At 41.0% G+C, this 21,086-nt stretch overlaps 1 protein-coding gene across 4 annotated transcripts in view; it reads right to left on the bottom strand.

Annotated features, from left to right (window-relative positions):
* Window positions 1–266: 266 nt before the first annotated feature.
* The window catches only part of LOC122559598 (cystine/glutamate transporter-like), a 77,710-nt gene continuing 56,890 nt past the window's right edge, over window positions 267–21,086 (bottom strand). For 3 of the 4 annotated variants that reach the window (XM_043709354.1, XM_043709355.1, XM_043709358.1), the window contains 5 exons: window positions 20,011–20,114; window positions 18,444–18,540; window positions 13,727–13,876; window positions 9,419–9,596; window positions 267–481 (listed from right to left, as the gene is read on the bottom strand). In XM_043709354.1, the coding sequence (XP_043565289.1) occupies window positions 417–481; window positions 9,419–9,596; window positions 13,727–13,876; window positions 18,444–18,540; window positions 20,011–20,114 (594 nt within the window). In that variant the 3' untranslated portion in view covers window positions 267–416. The remainder of the gene's footprint in view (window positions 482–9,418; window positions 9,597–13,726; window positions 13,877–18,443; window positions 18,541–20,010; window positions 20,115–21,086) is intronic. The other variant, XR_006314478.1, reaches the window with a different exon arrangement.

Genomic DNA, 21,086 nt, shown 5'->3' with positions numbered 1-21,086 from the left:
TAATCAGTTGATCAGTTTGCATATGTACCAACAATCATTGCATTTCACAGTAATCCATTCTGCATGAAAATATTAAGAAAACTGACAACTATTACTTCCTTCTCTTTTTAATGTGTATACTTTTCTTTATTTAATACTTTCTCCCCAGTTTGTTGCTATGTAATAATAAGTCCTCCATCTCTGACAACTAAGTCTAATTTACTTAGCACCCACCTTCCTGTTGTATAATTCAAGCAATTAGTCACGAAAGAATTGAGCTAGCGAAGTTAACACAGAACTATTTAATGTAACAGAATTAGCAAGAGTGCATTTCTCACATAATGATCATATCCTATCCCTCAGATGGCATGCTTTGTTGAGAGTCTCTTGCAGCGATAAATGTGCAGAAAGATTTGAGTGCTCTCTGTTACTGATTCTCAGAAAGTCACAATCTCCTGTTGAACCACTTCCATTAAAATCTGCAGTTTGAGAGTGAAAATATCTGAAAAGCAAGTAGATACAGTCTAATATTGAAGAACTAGAACCTGTAAAAGTCAAATAGATTAAAGCATATTGAAAGAAATTTTCATCAAATAAACATATCAGAATATTGAAGTTAATGATGGTTCTTTCCATTAAGTGGAGTATCAATGAGCCCAATTGCTTCTTTAAATGATAATCTGATAGATTGTGGATGTGTGGTAGTGTAATGATTTGGAGTCACAGAGGTGTACAGCACGGAAACCGACCCTTTGGTCCAACCCGTCCATGCCGACTAGATATCCCAACCCAATCTAGACCCACCTACCAGCACCCAGCCCATATCCCTCCAAACCCTTCCTATTCATATACCCATCCAAATGTCTTTTAAATGTTGCAATTGTACCAGCCTCCACCACTTCCTCTGGCAGCTCATTCCATACATGTACCACCCACTGCATGAAAATGTTGCCCCTTGGGTCTCTTTTATATCTTTCCCCTCTCACCCTAAACCTATGCCCTCTAGTTCTGGACTCCCTAACCCCAGGAAAAAGATTTTGTCTATTTATCCTATCCATGCCCCTCATGATTTTGTAAATCTCTAGAAGGTCACCCCTCAGCCTCCATCACTTCAGGGAAAACAGCTCTAGCCCATTCAACCTCTCCCAATAGCTCAAATCCTCCAACCCTGGCAACATCCTTGTAAATCTTTTCTGAACCCTTTCAAGTTTCACAACATCTTTCCAATAGGAAGGAGACCAGAATTGCATGCAATATTCCAACAGTGGTCTAACCAATGTCCTGTACAGCCACAACATGACCTCCCAACTCCTGTACTCAATACTCTGACCGATAAAGGAAAACATACCAAACTATCCTATCTATCTGCGACTCCACTCTCAAGGAGCTATGAACCTGCACTCAAGGTCTCTTTGTTTAGCACCACTCCCTAGGACCTTACCATTAAGTGTATAAGTTCTGATAAGATTTGCTTTCTCAAAATGCAGCACCTCACATTTATCTGAATTCAACTCCAGCTGCCAGTTCTCAGCTCAATAGCCCATCTGATCAAGATCCTGTTGTAATCTGAGGTAACCTTCTTTGCTGTCCACTACACCTGCAAGTTTGGTGTCATCTGCAAACTTACTCAGCATTCCTCTTATGCTCACACCCAAATCATTTATATAAATGACGAAAAGTGCCACCGATCCTTGTGGCACTCCACTGGTCACTGGCCTCCAGTCTGAAAAACAACCCTCCACCACCACCTCTGTCTTCTACCGTTGAGCCAGTTCTGTATCCAAATGGCTAGTTCTCCCTGTATTCTGTGAGATCTAACCTTGCTAATCAGTCTCCCATGGGGAACCTTGATGAACGCCTTACTGAAGTCCATATAGATGACATCTACCGCTCTGCCCTCATCAATCTTCTTTGTTACTTCTTCAAAAACTTCTATCAAGTTTGTGAGACATGATTTCCCACGCACAAAACCATATTGACTATCAGTCAATCAATCCTTGCCTTTCCAAATACATGTACATCCTGTCCCTCAGGATGCCCTCCAACAACTTGCCCACCGTCAGGCTCATTGGTCTATAGTTCCCTGGCTTGTCCTTACCACCCTTCTTAAACAGTGGCAGCACATTAGCTAACCTCCAGTCTTCTGGCACCTCACCTGTGACTATCAATGATGCAAATATCTCAGCAAGAGGCCCAGCATTCACTTCCCTAGCTTCCCACAGAGTTCTCGGGTACACCTGATCAGGTCCTGGGCATTTATCCACTTGTATGCATTTCAAGACATCCATCACTTCCCCTTCTGTAATCTGAACATTTTTCATGATATCACCATCTATTTCCCTACATTCTATATCTTCCATGTCCTTTTCCATCATAAATACTAATGCAAAATACTCATTTAGTGTCTCCCCTATTTTCTGTGGCTCCACACAGAGGCCGCCTTACTGATCGTTGAGGGGCCCTACTCTCTCCCTAGTTACCCTTTTGTCCTTAATGTATTTGTAAGTAAACACCCTTTGGATTCTCCTTAATTCTGTTTGCCTTTTTGCCCTCCTGATTTCCCTCTTAAGAACACTCTTACTGCCTTTATACTCTTCTAAGGATTCACTTGATCTTTCTTGTCTATACCTGACATATTTAGATTTAGATTACTTACAGTGTGGAAACAGGCCCTTCAGTCCAACAAGTTCATGCCGATCCTCTGAAGAGCAACCCACCCAGAGCCATTCCCCTACATTTGCCACTTCACCTACCACTACGGGCAATTTAGCATGGCCAATTCACCTAACCTGCACACTTTTGGACTGTGGGAGGAAACCGGTCTTGTTATCTCATTTCTGAAGGCTTCCCATTTTCCAGCCGTCCCTTTACCTGCGAACGTTTGCCCCAATCTGATTTTGAAAGTTCTTGCCTAATACCGTCAAAATTAGCCTTTCTCCAATTTAGAACTTCAACTTTTAGATCTGGTCAATCCTTTTCCATCATTTTAAATCTAATAGAATTATGGTCGCTGGCCCCAAAGTGCTCCCACATTGACACTTCAGTCACTGCCATGCCTTGTTTCCCAAGAGTCGGTCAAGTTTTGCATCTTCTCTTCACTTACTGAATCAGAAAAATTTCTTGTACACACTTAACAAATTCCTCTCCATCTAAACCCTTAACACAATGGCAGTCCCAGTCTATGTTTGGAAAGTTAAAATTCCCTACCATAACCACCCTATTATTCTTACAGATAGCTGAGACCTCCTTACAAATTTGTTTCTCAATTTCCCTCTGACTTTTAGGCGGTCTATAATACAATCCTAATAAGGTGATCATCCCTTTCTTATTTCTCAGTTCCACCCAAATAACTTCCCTGGATGTATTTCCGGGAATATCCTCCCTCAGCACAGCTGTACTGCTATCCCTTATCAAAAACGCAACTCTCCCTCCTCTCTTGCCTCCCTTTCTTCCTTCCTGTAGCATTTGTATCCTGGAACATTAAGCTGCCAGTCCTGCCCATCCCTGAGCCATGTTTCTGTAATTGCTATGATATCCCATTCCCATATTCCTAACCATGCCCTGAGTTCATCTGCCTTCCCTGTTAGGCCTCTTGCATTGAAATAAATGCAGTTTAATTTATTTGTCCTACCTTGTCCCTCCTTCCCTGACTGTTTGACTTGTTTCTGTTCTCAACTGTACCAGTCTCAGATTGATCGCTTTCTTCACTATCTCCCTGGGTCCCACCCCCCCCACCTTACTAGTTTAAATCCTCCCAAGCAGTTCTAGCAAATTTCCCTGCCAGTATATTAGTCCCCTTCCAATTTAGGTGCAATCCGTCCTTCTTGTACAGGCCACTTCTACCCCAAAAGAGATTTCATTGATCCAAAAATGTGAATCCTTCTCCGATACACCAGCTGCTCAGCCATGCATTCATCTGCTCTATCCTCCTATTCCTGCCCTCACTAGCTCAAGCACCGGGAGTAATCCAGATATTACTACCCTCGAGGACCTCCTTTTTAAATTCCTGCCTAACTCTCTGTAATCTCCCTTCAGAATCTCAACCTTTTCCCTTCCTATGTCATTGGTTCCAATGTATACAATGACCTCCTGCTGGCCCCTCTCCCCCATGAGAATATTCTGCACCTCTCTGAGATATCCTTGATCCTGGCACCAGGGAAGCAACACACCATTCTGATTTTTCGCTGCTGGCCACAGAAATGTCTGTCTGTACCTCGGACTAGAGAGTCCCCTAACACAGTTGATCTCTTGGAACCTGACGTACCCCTCGTTGCATTAAAGCCAGTCTCAATACCAGAAACCTGACTGTTCATGCTACGTTCTCCTGAGAATCCATCACTCCCTACATTTTCCAAAACAGCGTACTTGTTTAAAATGGGGATAGCCACAGAAGACTCCTGCCCTGGCTGCCTACCTCTCTTACCTTTCCTGGATTTAACCCATCTATGTGACTGTATCTGTGACTTTTCCCCTTTCCTATAACTGCCATCCATCATATACTGTTGCTGTTGCAAATTCTTCATTGCCTCTCACTGTCTCTCCAACCGATCCATTTGTTCTGATAGGATTTGCAACCATCAGTGTTTATTGCAGATATAATCCACAGTAACATGTAAACTCTCCTTAAACTGCAAGGTTTGTGAAGGTTTGTAGCTCAGGTTAACTCTCCTTAAACTCCCCCATCTGACAAGAAGTGCATATTGTAAATAAATTACATCGACAGTTGCAAGATTGCGTGAAGAAAACAAATTAGTTCGGTAATAAGAACCTGATGAAATCACCTTCACCCAAACCCATTAAATACCGTCTAATTCTAATATACTTTGAAATGGCTGCTCAAGACACACAGTTATAGAGTCATTGAGTCATAGCACGGAAACATACCCTTCAGTTCAACTCATCCATGCCGACCAGATAGCCTAAATTAATCTCGTCTCATTTACCAGCATTTGGCCCATATCCCTCTCAACCCTTCCTATTCATATACCCATCCAGATGCCTTTTCATTGTTGTTATTTTACCAGCCTCCACCACTCCGTCTGGCAGTTCAATCCATACATGCACCATCCTCTGCATGGAAAAGTTGCCCCTTAATCCCTTTTAAGTTTTTCTCCTCTCTCCTTAAACCTATGATGTCTAGTTTGGACACCTCACCCCAGGAAAAAGGCCTTGACTATTCACCCTATCCATGCCCCTCATGATATTATAAAACTCTATAAGGTCACTCCTCAGCCTCTGACACTCCAGGGAAAAATAGCCCCAGTCTATTCAGCCCTTCCCGAAAGCTCAAACCCTCCAACCCTGGCAATATCCTTGTAAATCTTTTCTGTAAATTTTTCAAGTTTCACAACATCTTTCTTATAGCAGGGAGACCATAATAGCATACAATATTTCAAAAGTAGCCTCACCAATGTCCTGTACAGCTGCAACATGACCTCCTAAATCTTATATTCAATGCATTAATCAATAAAGGCAAGCATACCAAATGCCTTCTTCATTACCTTATCTACCTGCGACTCCACTTTCAAGGAACTATGAACCTGTACCCAAGGTCTCTTTGTTAAACAACACTCCCCAGGACTTAGCATTGAATATATAAGTCCTGCCCTGATTTGCTTTTCCAAAATGTAGCACCTCACATTTATCTAAATTAAATTCCATCTGCCACTCCTTGGCCCATTGACCCATCTGATCAAGGTGCTGTTATACTCTGAGGTAACCTTCTTCGCTGTCCACTACACCTCCAATTTTGGTGTCATCTGCAAACTTAGTAAACATACTGCCTATGTTCATTTCAAAATAATTTATATGAATGATGAAAAGCAGTGCCAGCACCAATCCTTGTGGCACATTATGGTCACAGTCCTCCAGTCTGGAAAGCAACTTTCCAGCGCCACCCTATGTCTTCTACCTTCAAGCCAGTTCTGTATCTAAATGTCTAGTTCTCCCTCTTTTCCATGTGATCTAACCTTACTAACTAGTCTCCCACAAGGAACCTTATTGAACGCCTTACTAAAGTCCATACTGATCATGTCCTCTGCTCTGCCCTCATCAATCCTCTTCATTACTTCTTCAAAAAACATAATCAAGTTAGTGAGACACGGTTTCCCATACACAAAGCCATGTTGACTATCCCTAATCAGTCCTTGCCTTTCCAAACACATGTAAACCCTGTCCCTCAGGTTTCCCTCCAACAACTTGGGGCGGCACGGTGGCACAGTGGTTAGCACTGCTGCCTCACAGTGCCAGAGACCTGGGTTCAATTCCCACCTCAGGTGACTGACTATGTGGAGTTTGCACATTCTCCCCGTGTCTGCGTGGGTTTCCTCCCACAGTCTAAAGATGTGCAGGGTAGGTGAATTGGCCATGCTAAATTGCCCGTAGTATTAGGTGAAGGGATAAATGTAGGTGTATGGGTGTGTTGCGCTTCGGCGGGTTGGTGTGGACTTGTTGGGCCGAACGGCCTGTTTCCACACTGTAAGTAATCTAATCTAAAAACTTGCCCACCTCTGATGTCAGACTCACCAGTCTATAGTTCCTTGTTTCTTTTTTACCACCTTCCTTATTACCTTGGCACCATGTTAGCCAACCTCCAGTCTTCTACAGTCACACATCTCTGACAATAAGAATGAATAATAAATGTGGTAGTGTGAGTGCTTCCCACTTTCTGAGAAAATTAGATTAATCTAATGCACTGAAGAAATGTCAGGGCTAAGGCATGGCATATCTAAATTCTTGCATTTGCCACATTCAAGGCATTTTGTACGACTTAACTGAAAAGTGGAAATAGAATGTATCCTGAACAAGATGAAGGACAATATTTTCATTGGCAAAATTTTGATGCTTATGTTAATGCTGTTAAAGTGGTCAGGAAATATAAACTGTGGTATAAACTGTTTTAAATGATTTTGTTACTGGCATTTTTAAATCGTGTCAAGTTTCTTTGGAATACATGAACAGAAGAGATTTTTGTTTGTTCATTCATGGGATGTGGGCGTTGCCCATCCTGACTTGTCCAGAGAGTAGTCAACAGTCAACCACATTTTGTCTAATGTTCTCTGCAGTCATTATCTCTCCAACCTTTTTTACAATTTATTGTATTGAATTTTTAACCTGGACTGGATATACCAAATAAAATTAATCGCTCTGTTTTTGATCTCCCTTCCATGTTTTGTAAAGATCGTAAAACCAAAAAACAATTGTGATTTCTTGCTAGAATGAGACGATGTACAACTCAAAAATAAAACACAGAGTTGTGGGTGCTGGAGATCTGAATCAAAAATAGAAGTTTCTGGAGAAAGGCAGCAACCAAACCTGTTCAGATTCTCCAACTCACTTGTTAATATTCAACAGCCAATCTATAAACTGGAATAATATCATGTCAGGAGTGCAAGTATTATTTGGTGGAAGATTTGAAACAAAATTGCCAAAATTAAACATGCTTATTTAAGGAGAATTTTTGTTACATGAGTATTGCTGCAGAAATATTTGATAAATCAAGGATGAAGGAAATTAGCCCTATTTGAATTTTCATTTTTTTAGTAATTACAATGAAAAGTTCTATCCTGAATAGATTGAACAGTTTGTCCGTTAGAAATTCTAAACAGCCTTGGTGAAATTATTGGAGGTTAAGAGAGAAAAAGAAACCTCTCAGTATGAGATAAAACATCGAAAAGGAGCTGTTGAAATATATATATATTGAGCACATGAAAACTAAATAGATGACAAAATAGAAAAATTATATTGGACTCAAAATATTAACTTAGGATACTGCCAGATCTGCTCTTATTGTTTGTACTTCAGCTCTCCAGCATCCACAGTAGAGTCATAAAGTGTACAACACGGAGACAGACCTCTCGGTTCAACTCGTCCATGCCGACCAGATATCCTAAATTAATCTAGGCGCATTTGCCAACATTTGGCCTATATCCCTCTGAACGCTTCCTATTCATATAAAGAACCACATGACTTTTAAATGTTGTCATTGTACCAGCCTCTACCACTTCCTCTAGCAGCTTGTTCCATACACACGCCACCAAGAAAATAGCCCAAGCCTATTCCGCCTCTCTCTATAGCTCAAACCCTCCAACCCTGGCAACATCCTTGTAAATCTTTTCTGAACCCTTTCTGTAGCAAGGAGACCAGAATTGCACACAGTATTCCAAAAGTGGCCTAACCAATATCCTGTTGAGCTGCAACATGACATCTCACCTCCTATACTCCTATACATGCATTCCAAATTCCTTCTTCACTATCCTTTTTACCTGTGACTCCACTTTCAAAGAACTATGAACTTGCTTTTGATTTCAGAAATTAAATATTGTTTTAGTAGAAAACAGAAATGTCTTCTCATGATAGTATAATTGGGTTTCTTTTGCAGCCTCACCCAAAGTACAGTTTCAACAACTTGAATTTGCCCTTGTCACATGCATATGTGCATCAAACCTTGGTCTGATATTAAGTATATTCCAGATGCAGCATTATTGAATTGTCCCATTTAATGCTTAATTTTTTAAAGCACGGGATGTTGCAATTTCTTCAAGGTAAAGATGAGTTTCATGATATGCTTAACCCAACCTTGAGTCTTGCCAAATAAGAGACCTGTACTGGAGAGGCAACAGTAAAGGTTATTATGCCTAATTGTCTATCAGTTGGAGTAAATCATTGGAAATTTGCAAGCTTTGCAAATTGACTACATTGACATTCTGAGTCAATTCTTCAATTCCAGTTATATGATGCAACACTTCAGCTAATTTCTCTCCATTTTACACTAAAGTTTATTAAGATTAATTTCTCATAACACTGTGTTTATCAGGTCCTTTGGTTCTTTTATTTTAATTCTATCTCACAGCAAAAACTTGTATTTATATCTCACATTAACATCATAAAATCCCAGGGCACTCCAGAGGAGCATTATAATGCAAAATGTGACACAGAACCACATAACAGTATGTTAGAGTAGGTAATCAAAGATTAGACAACAACGTAGGCCTGAGGGAGTATTTTAAAGGAAGAAAGTGAGCTACATAAATGAAAAGGTGTAAGGATAGAATTGCAGAATTTACCGCCTCGATGGCAGAAAGTGCAGCACTAATGATCGAATGATGAAAAGGGCAGAATTAAAGGAGTGTAAATATCCTGGATAGTTATGGAACTGAAGGAAAGTTCGGAGAAAGGGAGGACTGAGTTGATAGATGTCTTCAGAAACAAAGATGAGAATTTTAAAATTGATGCATTGTTTAACTGAGTCAACTTAAGACAGTAAGCACAAAAGTGAAGGTTGAATGGGCTATTTGTATGCATTAGGACAAAAGGCAACATGGATTTGGAATACCTTAAGCTTACAGAGTACAAAACATGGGAGGTCATTCAGGAGTGTACGAAAATAGCCAGATGAGGAGGTATGAATTTACAGTTATTACTTTACATCTGTACTTACAAAGTGTTTTTCTCCACCAGGCTGGTCCATGAGGTCGACTTACTATTAGGTAATAGACAGGTACACCAGACAGTGTTAAAGCACAGCCAATCCCGGTGTTGATAGGGTCAGAGTAAAGGGACATGACTACAAGAAACAGGCACATTACAGTAAAGATTCCAGGAATGATTATTGGAACCTAAGGGAGTTAAAAACATTTTTGATCAGCTCACTTTCAGTCAATTTTAACAGCAGTGTCATTTAAAAGCTTCATAACAAGCCAATGTTTTGTAATTTAAGAATAAATATAAAATAATAAAATGTACATTTTATTATATAATAAATATAAAATAATAAAATGTACATTTTATATACTATACTCTATCTTGACTATTTCCTTTTTGTTAAATAATATAAGCCTTTATCATGTGAGATAGTAAAGACTGTGACAGTGCACACTATATCAGGGACATACTGAATATGCTGATATAGAGGAGGACTGACTTCATTCAATTTTGTGAAACTAGTTCAGTTTCTGAATTAGAAAATTGTGCCCATGGAAGCCAATGGGTTAGCACAGGAAGGACAAAGATAGCATTATTTAAAATCTGCTGCTTGAATTTAATGGGAAATACATTTTGTGCCTCAGCTGTTTTCACCCACTGTTTGGTTTGTTAGAAAAGTGGTGAAACTTCTATTTGGGATGAAGCTTTAGATGGCAAACTGCAGATGGTACAGCAAAGGAACGTGTATGCTATTTGAAACGAATGGTTACCGTCTTCTCAAAGCATAGGAATATGCTGGTTAGATGGAGGTGACTGAGTGAATATTTGCAGCGTTCAAAGGAAGCAAAATCTGGGAGCAAAATGCACTGGAATCAAAAGAAGCATGAAGATATTTTTTGGGATGAAGTTCCAGATGGCAAGAGTTCTGCTTTTTTGTTATTCACTCTTGGAATGTGGGTGTCACTGGCTGGCCAGCATTTATTGTCAATCCCTAGTTGCCCTTGAGAAGGTAGTGGTGAGCTTCCTTTTTGACCTGCTGCATTTCAGGTACTGTAGGTTGACCTCCAATGCTTTTAGGAAGGGAATTCTAGGATTTTGACCCAGTAGCAGCAAAGGAATGACGATATGTTTCCAAGTCAGGATGGTGAGTGGCTTAGAGGGGAACCTGTAGGTGATGGTGTTCCCATCTATATGCTGTCCTTGTCCTTCCTGATGGAAGTGATCATGGATTAGGAAGGTGTTGTCTAAGGATATTTGGTGAATTTCTGCAGTACATGTCATAAATGGTACACACTACTGCTACTGAGCAATGGTGTTGGAGAGAATGGATGCTTGTGGTTATGGTGCAAATCAAGTGGGCTGCTTTGTCCTTGATATGTCAAGCCAATTGTGTGTTCTTGGACCTGTGGCTATCCAGAAAAGTGGGAAGTATTCATCACACTCCTGACTCATGCCTGAAAGATGGTGGACAGGCTTTGGGGAATCAGGAGCTGAACAATTCGCTGAAGTATTCTTCACCTCTGACCTACTCTTGTCGCTGTTACATTTATATGGCAAGTGCAGTTGAGATTCTGGTCAATGGTAAGCCCAAAGATGTTGATAGTGTCAGATTCAGTGACAGTAACATGACTGAATGTCAAGGGACAGTGGTTAGATTGTCTTTGGATGGAGATGCTCATTGACTGGCATCTTTGTAACATGAATGTTACTTGCCACTTGTCAACCCAAGCCTGGATATTATCCAGATCTTGTTCCATTTGAACATGGACTGCTTCGGTATTTGAGGAGTCACAAATGGTCCTAAACATTGTGCAGTCATTGGCAAACATCCCCACTTATGATCTTATGATGGAGGGACAGTTATTGATGAAGTAGCTAAGGATGGTTGGTCCTTGGACAATACTCTGAAGAACTCCTGCATAGATGTCCTGGAGCTGAGATGACTGACCTCCAACAACTACAACCATCTTCCTATGTGTCAGGTATGTTTCCAACCTCGGAGAGTTTCCCCTCTGATGCTCATTGGTTCCAGTTTTGCTAGAGCTCCTGGATACCACACTCAGTTGAATGTGGCCATGATGTCAAGAGCTGTCACTCTCACCTCACATCTGTAATTCAGCTATTTTGTCCATGTTTGAACCAAGGCTGTAATGAGGTCAGGAGCTGAGTGGCCCTGGTGGATCCTAAATTGGGTGTCACTGAGCAGGTTATTGCTGAGCAGGTGCTGTTTGACAGTACTGTTGATGACACCTTCCATCACTTTATTGATGAGAGAGAGTAGACTGATGGAGCAATAATTGGTCAGGTTAATTTTGTCCTGCTTTTTGCACAGGACACACCTGGGCAATTTTCCTCATTGTTAGGGTAGATACCAGTGTTGTAGCTGAACTGGAACAGTTAGACTAGGGAAGTGGGACGTTCTGGGGCACAGGTCTTCAGTACTATTATCAGAATGTTGTCAAGGCCCATAATCTTTATGGTGTCCATTGTCTCCAACTGTTTTTTTGAATCAAATTGTCTGAAGACTGGCATCAGTGATATTGGGAAGCATTGAAGGAGACTGAGATGGATCATCCACTCAGCTCGCTGCATCTGACCTGCTTCAGGGCTCATGAATACAAACATACAACGTAGGGGAGAAGTAGATCCTTCAGCTCCTCAGGCCTGCTGCACCACTGAATAGGCTCATGGCTGATCTGTTTGTTACTTGAAATCCAGATTCCAAATTTACCCTCAAGAAATTTTTAATTCCCTTTCCTGAAAGAAAATGCTTACTTTCCTCTTTAAAATATTCAATGACCCTACCTATCCAAACTATCCTCATAAGATAAACTATTCATTCTGGGTTACCAATCTAGTAAATTTCCTCTGACCCATCTCTAATGTATTGATATCCTTATATAAGACTCACCAAAGCCCTGTATAACTGAAGTATAACATCCTTACTTTTATGCTGAATTTCTCTCAATAAAGGAGAAAATTCAATTAGTTTTCTTGCTACACCTGCATACTAACATTTTGAAACTAATGCACTACTGCATAGATCCCTCTGCAGCTCAGATTTCTGCTGTCATTCTCCACATAAATAATACTGTGTTCGCTTTCTCCTTCTTGCCAAACTGAACAACTTTGCATTTCCATGTTATACTCCATCTATCAGAATCTTTCCAGTTCACTCAACTATTTATATCCATCTACAATGTCTTTAACCACCTGCCAGTTCAACACGCCACCCGGTTCCCAGGCCAACATCTCCGGCTCAGGCTTGCTGCAGTGCTCCAGCGAAGCTCAGCGTAAGCTGGAAAAACAACACATCTTTTTCCACTTGGGGACCCTGCAGCCTTCTGAACTCAATATTGAGTTCAATAAGTTTGGGGCTTGAACTCTCCTAGGTCCTCACCCCCCACCTCAACACACTAGGCCTTATTATCTTATACACAACCCATTATTAGCCACCGACAGTTCCCATTAACAGCTATTCACCCTCCTAGCCAGACTGTTATCCACTCTTTTGTCTGTCCAACTGTTTTTCTTTCTCTTTGAGCTCTATCCCCACCTATTGTTTGCTCCTTACCTCCTCCCCCCACCTTATCCTCTGCATAAAAACCGACATTTTCCTAGCTACCATCAGTTCTGAGGAAGGGTCGTCGGACCTGAAATGTTAACTCTGATTCCTCTTCACAGATGCTGCTGGACCTGCTGAGCTTTTCCAACAATTTCTGTTTTTGTTTACAAGCTCTGCTTCACAACAGACCTTCTTACCCATGTGTCAGTGGTAAATTTATCTTCCATGCCTGCATTACCCTCATCTATGTCATGGATATAAATTGTGAAAAGCTGAAGTCCCAATATAGACATCTTTTGAACTCACCTTGTCACATCCTGCGATTAAAAAAAATCATGCTTATTGTTTTCTGCTCACCACCCAGTCTTCTTTCCATACTAATATATTACCCCCCTCTTCCATGAGCTCCTACTTTACACAATGAATGTGGCATCTTGTCAAATACCTTCTGGAAATCCAAATGCAGCATATTGTACCTAGCAGCTCCTGTCAAGAAGGAAGATGGTAGAGGGAAGGAGGAAATTCCACCCCTAAAACAACAGGAATGGTGCTTCATTACTAGAAAATCTCATGTGGTACCTTAATGGGCTAGAAATTACACAAAGATCAGAAACCGATCTTCACCCTGACCTTAGTGGAGATCAGGGCTTTCAAGAGGCAAGCCAGTGAAACAGAATGAAAAAAGGGGAACTTGTTACCAGACCCAGTACCTTGGTACTGTGTTGCCTTTTGGTTAATGAATAATCTATTATACTCTACCTTGAATGGACGATGTATATCTGGCTGTTTGTAACGGTGTCGGATAAGTCCAAGGGTTACAAACCCCATAAACAACCAGCGAGGAAAGCTATTTAAATTCAGCAAACCATAGAGATCACCAATGAAAATCATCAAAATGATCAGCGGATACTGAGGAAGACAAATAAATAGTTTATTAACATTCGACAAAATGTATTAGATATTTTAATGCAAATAGTAGGACATATAAACCCAAGTATGTGTCCAGCTTTGGGAACCACATTTTAGGAAGAATGTGAAGGCTTTAGAGAAAGTCCAGGATAGATTCATAGGAATCTAGAAATGAGGATCATTGGATGAGTGTATAGATTGGATAAGCTGAGCCTGTTCTCATTGAAGAAGAGATAATTAAGAGAAATTATTTTGGAGGTGTTCCAAATTATGAAGAATCTGGACAGAATAGATAGGAAGAAACTTCTCCCATTGGTGGAATAATTAATGGCCAGAGGACAATGCTTAGGGTGATTGGTAAAAGAAGCAACAGTGACATGAGGAAAATCTTTATATGCAGCAAAATCTGGAATACTTTAAAATAAAGTTGGATAATTATTGGACGCGCTGGACTGAAAGGTTTATTTCTGTGCTATTTGACTCTTTGACTCTCCAATCGATCCATTCGATCTGATAGGATTCGCAACCAACAGCATTTATTGCAGATATAATCCACAGTAACCCGTTAACTCTCCTTAAACTCTCACATCTGACAAGAAGTACATATCACTCTGCTAAAGGCCATTTTTGCTCCTTCGCAATCTACAGACCCAGAAAATAACACTGTCTTATTCCTCTACAAAACACTGCTCGAGGTTAAGTTAATAGTTATGGCTTATATTTTAAGTTTAATCAAGAGACATATCTCAAAAAACATATACTCACTCTACTGCAGACTTTCTGTAGGCCACACTTAAAACTATTCACTTATCTGATTCTGTGCTGTGACTTTGCCAAAACAGTTCCTCCAAGATTCCTCCGAGAATAAGTTTACAGATGACACTAAAATTGGAGTGGTAGTGGACAGCGAAGAAGGTTACCTCAGATTACAACAGGATCTTGATCAGATGGGCCAATGGGCTGAGAAGTGGCAAATGGAGTTTATTTCAGATAAATGCAAGGTGCTGCAATTTGGGAAAGCAAATCTTAACAGGACTTATACACTTAATGGTAAGGTTCTAGGGAGTGTTGCTGAACAGAGACCTTGGAGTGCAGGTTCATAGCTCCTTGAAAGTGGAGTCACAGGTAGGTAGGATAGTGAAGAAGGCGTTTGGTATGCTTTCCTTTATCAGTCAGAGTATTGAGTACAGGAGTTAGGAGGTCATGTTGTGGCTGTACAGGACATTGATTGGGTCGCTGTTACATTATTGCGTGCAATTCTGGTCTCCTTCCTATCAGAAAGATGTTAGAAACTTGAAAGGGTTCAGAAAAGATTTACAAGGATGTTGCCAGGGTTGGAGGATTTAAGCTATAGGGAAAGGCTGAACAGGCTGGGGCTGTTTTCCCTGGAGCGTTGGAGGCTGAGAGGTGACCTTATAGAGATTTACAAAATTATGAGGGGCATGGATAGGATAAATAAACAAAGTCTTTTTCCTGGGTTCGGGGAATCCAGAACTAGAGGGCATAGGTTTAGGGTGAAAGGGGAAAGGTATAAAAGAGACCTGAGGGGCAACGTTTTCACGCAGAGGGTGGTACGTGTATGGAATGAGCTGCCAGAGGAAGTGGTGAAGGCTGATACAATTGCAACATTTAAAAGGCATTTGGATGGGTATATGAATAGGACGGGTTTGGAGGGATATGGGCTGGGTGCTGTCAGGTGGAACTAGATTGGATTGGGCTATCTGGACGGCTTGGACGAGTTGGACCGAAGGGTCTGTTTCTGTGCTGCACATCTCTATGACTCTGATTCTATGACTCAATAACAACATGGGGGAAAGATGGCAAAGTGGGTCTAGGTAAGTTGCTCAGAGCTGGTACACACACATTAATCTGATTGGCCTCTTTCTATGCTGTAACCATTCCAGGATTCTTTCACAACTGTTAGAAGCTATTATCAACAGTGTATCAAGTTGCAGCAAAATTACAATACTTTGCTCATTTATACTTAGTTTGGACCAGTTGGCTCCAGCTGTCATCAATGCTTCAGTTCAAAGTTGGACAAAGAACTGAACTCCGGCGTTAAGAAGAAAGTGACTGTCTTTGACATCAAAGTTGCATTTCACCGTGAATAGCATCAAGGATAATTTAAGTCAATCGGTTTTGGATGGAAATTATCAGGAATTGGATGGCATGGTGACTCAGTGGTTAGCACTGCTGCCTCGCAGCACTGGGGACCCAAGTTGAATTCTAGCCTTGGGTGCTTGTATGTGTCTGTGTGGGTTTCCTCTGGGTGATTAGATTAGATTAGATTAGATTAGATTAGATTAGATTAGATTACAGTGTGGAAACAGGCCCTTCGGCCCAACAAGTCCACACCGACCCGCCGAAGCGAAACCCACCCATACCCCTACATTTACCCCTTATCTAACACTACGGGCAATTTAGTATGGCCAATTCACCTGACCCTGCACATCTTTGGACTGTGGGAGGAAACCGGAGCACCCGGAGGAAACCCACGCAGACACGGGGAGAACATGCAAACTCCACACAGTCAGTCGCCTGAGGCGGGAATTGAACCCGGGTCTCTGGCACTGTGAGGCAGCAGTGCTAACCACTGTGCCACCGTGCTCCAGCTTCTTCCCGCGGTCCAAAGATGTGCAGGCTAGGTGGATTACCAATGGTAAATGCTAATTTACAGGGATAGGATGGGGAGTTGGGTCTGGGTGGGATACTCTTTGGATGGTCAGTGCAGACTCGATGGGCTGAATGGCCTCTTTCCACACTATAGGGATTCTGTGGTATGTCTTCTGAAGCCTCCTATATTCATATCAGAACAACTTGGATAGTATCAGATTTGGATCTCAAATTAACAAGTAATGAGTGCACAATATAAATTCCAGATCTCCTATGAAAGTGTATAACCAACTCTCCATAACATTATGGAGCACTACCATCACTGAGAACTAGACAATCCTAAAAGACATTTAGAAACTAGCGTTAAATTCTCGCCTTGCCAATGATGCCCAGATCCACGAATCTTAGAAATAAAACTGCAGACTTTGAGAAAATCTAAAAGAAATCACGTTCTTGGGATGAGATTCGATTAAAAGGTATCTAAGATAGTGGTATCTGAAAAACAATTGATAATTACAAGGGAGTTATATCAGCCTAATAGTTGGCCCCGTAGTTCTACCCCCAGAGATGTTTAATGTGATGGGAACTTGAAGTTAATGCAGAAGACCAAATAAACACTGCAATAATAGTGAGCTTTTATTGCTTAGATGGGGAAGACCATTATACTTCCTAATAAAGGAATTATTACTTTTATGTGAATAAGACATTGATGTAGAATTTCATGTTTTTGTTAAGTGGGAATCACATTTCATTTTCATCTAATGGGTAGTTCAGTCAGCTGGATGGCTGGTTTGCAAATCAGACTGATGCTAACAGTGTGGGTTCAATCCTGTACTGGCTGATGTTATCATGAAGAATTCTCTTCCATAACTCCTCACCTGAGGTTTAGTGACCCTCAGGTTATACCACTGGCAGTCATCTCTCTCTAAGGAGAGAACAGCCTAACGGTCTGGTAAGACTATGCATACTTTAGCACCCAGTTGTTAAGAGTGGGTGATTCAGCAATAATAGTTCTGTTGATTAGATTATCTCAGTGATAAGATATCTCTTGTTTGAGGTGGTCATTGCCTAGCACTTTGTGGTAGGAATGTCATTTACCACCTGTCAACTTGAGCTTGGATGTTGTCCATATCTTGTATATAGATGCAGACTGTTTCAGTATCTGAGGTGTCACAACTGGCACTGAATATTGTGCAGACATCAGTGAACATCCCAATTCTGACCTTATGATGGAAGGGAGGTCATTAATGAAACTGCACTTGTGGTATGATGGAACACCCGTTAAGTTGAATAATAACATGGCACAGCCAGCACACAATGCATGACATACTGAGGGCAGCACATGTCTGGAGGTTTGGTGGTGAAGATCTCTAAGATGCCCATCAAGAAATAAGCACTTGTCTGCGTGCATGGATTCACATATTTTTGAGAAGGCATTGCAGAACACCAATGAAAATACTTAGTGGGTTGGATAGAGAGGAAGGAATGGTTTACAAACACAGGAGGAAATTACAGTAAGTACTTCAATCTGTAGTTACAGTGTGGGTTATGAGGATGGTGTCCAGAAGTGTGTAACACATGTTGGGAAACTCTTCCTTGATATAAGGTCAGCAACCAACTTTGCACAGACATAAGTTTCATTGAGAGTTAAGTATCATTGAGGAAAATAAAGCTTCCATTGAATGAAATAAAAAATATGGTTTGAAAAATAATGGCAGCACAGTAGGAGTGCATTTCCCACGTGAGGTCCTGCATTCAATGTCTAACGTCTGTGGCTGAACAACAGCAAATTAAAAGTAGTTCAGAATATTCAAAGCCAATTCAAGTGATCTGACTTCCACCACAGCACAAGATGGAACTGAAAAACAATGGTATTTGGTGCAGAATGTTTTGTTTGACACATGCTTTAGACTGTGGCCAGTTCTGCTGGGAAGTAACTGTGATCTGTACTCACCATTAAAAGTACAGCTGGAAGAGGAGTGTGGTGTCGAATGTGGATCATTGAGAAGAGAGTTGGCCATTGATTTTCCCTTGAAGCCACGAAGAATACCCTTTTGCAAGACAGAAAATAGCAGGTATTATCAATGATTTTGGACACGCTGTCTCCACCCATTCATCTCAGGGTCAGTTCCTGATCTGCACAGCTCAGTGTGGAAAAGAATTGTTGTCTTAGACACTAGCTCAGATAGTTCTCTTAAGTTCAGTGTTATAACTGCCCCTAATGAGTCGTTTATCCTAATAAACTTGAATATGAGCTTGCAATGCAGAAGTAACACTGCCCAGAGCCTTCTTCTATTAACTTAGTATGTGGTAATGAAAGAATACATATTAGCAGATTACAATTTAGGCTACATAATATAAATCAGGTTTAAGTTAAAACAGTAGCACAAACCCAATGCAATCACTTTAATTTGGCTACAGAATTTCAACAGGCAAAGACTTTTCTAATTCTCTTCATAAGGGTTCTCAGAGATGTTCCTTCCACCAATAACTTCCCTTTTTGACATAAATCCATCTTACAACTTGCTCCTGGATTTTTGTTTTTGTTCACTGAAAGCAGTTTTGTCCCATGACTAGGTGCTTTGTTAATTTAGGTACTTGTCCCATATAACACATATTGCCAATGCAACATGCTGTCATTGAATCTACACCTCTTCTCAACGAATCCTTGAAGAACCCATTCAGCTACTAGAATAGACATGAGTACTATAACTAAATATAACAATGGATCTGTTCCTTTCAAATATTAGAAGCAATTCTGTTACAGAATGTAGAATTTGAAACTCAATTTCAATGAATGACATATCCAATAATAGCAAATCATATTGAGTAGCCAATATAACACACTAGCTTAAACTGGCCTCTTGTAGATGCTAAATTTTATGTTATTATCTGCAGTGATGTTTGATTGCAGTTTTACAAGATGTGATGTGTAGTTGTTGCAGGCTGTTCTGAGTCTAGCTGCTAGCGAGGGCTTTTAGCAAGTATGCTTTGATGCAGTGTCAGACTTCCTATCTCATCAGTAACTAATCTTTAATGTTAGAGGAAAATGGAAGGAACGTTCTTCTCATTGCAAAAATACCCTTTATGCAATATCTAGGTGATTCAATTGACAGCACCATGGCTTTCAAAATATGCCTTGCTCTGGACTAAAATTGTACAACACATACCAATGTATTCAAGGTGTTTGGCTCAGCTTGGATTTTGTTTGGGAGTCAGAGCTGTAGTTATTCTTCTTTGATTGTCAATTGATTGTGCACATGAAACCGATTTCAGGTTCATTTCAAACTGCAGCATAATTGATTCTTCGTTCTACTTAGTCTGCTACTCGAAGTATTTATCAATTTTTGATGGAGAAAGGGGAGGAATTTATTTCTTAAACCAAATAGCAAGCTGAGAAATGAGGAAACTCGACATGTTGGTACAATGAAGCAACTAGTTTTAGTGCTTTTTTCTTCAGTTTCTGGTTTCAAGGAGGCACTTCATAATATTACACATACTTTCCATATGCTGAGCCATACCTGGAAACTGCAAATAGACCTCCAGTTATTGCCCCAAGGCATGACAGTGACACAAGAACTTGAATCACTGGGGTAAAGCTTTCCAAAGTCCTCTCGCCAAAGGTCTAATTAAAGCAAAACTCAAAATCATTAGTTGGAAACACAGGTTCCCCTCCATACAGTTTTACTGCAATGTTGACCAATGACTAGTAGGGCAGTATTGTACAGTTATGAACAATTGGCTTGTCCAGAGGCAGAAGTATTTGAATGTTGTAGGACTCTATTAGGGCTGACATGTGGGAGCAATGACATTCCCATCTGGCTTATCCAGCTTCTTTCAAAAACTTGCATTAATGTAAGTTGGGTTTAGGAACAGAGCTCTGAAGTGTGGTGTTGAGAACGGTGAAGAACCTTTCATTAAAAGTGAGGAAGGGGAGAATAGGACATGCAAAGTCCAGAGAAAGAAGATAACACGTCTCTGATCGTGTTTTCCGGGTCCTGAATGGGGAGGGGGTGCAGCCCGAAGTCGTGGTCCACATTGGCACCAACGACATAGGTAGGAAGAGGGCTGAGGATGTTAGGCAGGCTTTCAGGGAGCTAGGTTGGAAGCTCAGAGTTAGAACAAACAGAGTTGTTGTCTCTGGTTTGTTACCCGTGCCACATGATAGAGAGTCGAGGAATAGGGAGAGAGAACAGTTAAATGCGTGGCTGTAGGGATGGTGCAGGAGGGAGGGATTCAGGTATCTGGATAACTGGGGTTCTTTCAGGGGAAGGTGGGACCTCTATAAACAGGATGGTCTACACCTGAACCTGAGGGGCACCAGTAGCCTTGGGAGGAGGTTTGCTAGTGCTCTTTGGGGGGGTTTAAACTAACTCTGCAGGGGCATGGGAACCTAGACTGAAGCTTTAGGGTGCAGGACCTGGAGTGTAGGGAGGTTAGGAACATGGCATCAATCTCAAAGGAGGGTGCCTGTAAACAGGAAAGTGGCTTGAAGTGTGTATACTTCAATGCAAGAAGTATACGAAATAAGGTAGGTGAACTTGCAGCGTGGGGTGGTACCTGGGACTTCGATGTTGTGACTATTACGGAGACATGG

Source organism: Chiloscyllium plagiosum, chromosome 19, assembly GCF_004010195.1.
Source record: "Chiloscyllium plagiosum isolate BGI_BamShark_2017 chromosome 19, ASM401019v2, whole genome shotgun sequence".
NCBI lineage: Eukaryota > Metazoa > Chordata > Chondrichthyes > Orectolobiformes > Hemiscylliidae > Chiloscyllium > Chiloscyllium plagiosum.
Note: the sequence above shows the minus strand (reverse complement) of the source record. Positions and strands in the feature narration are given on the sequence as shown.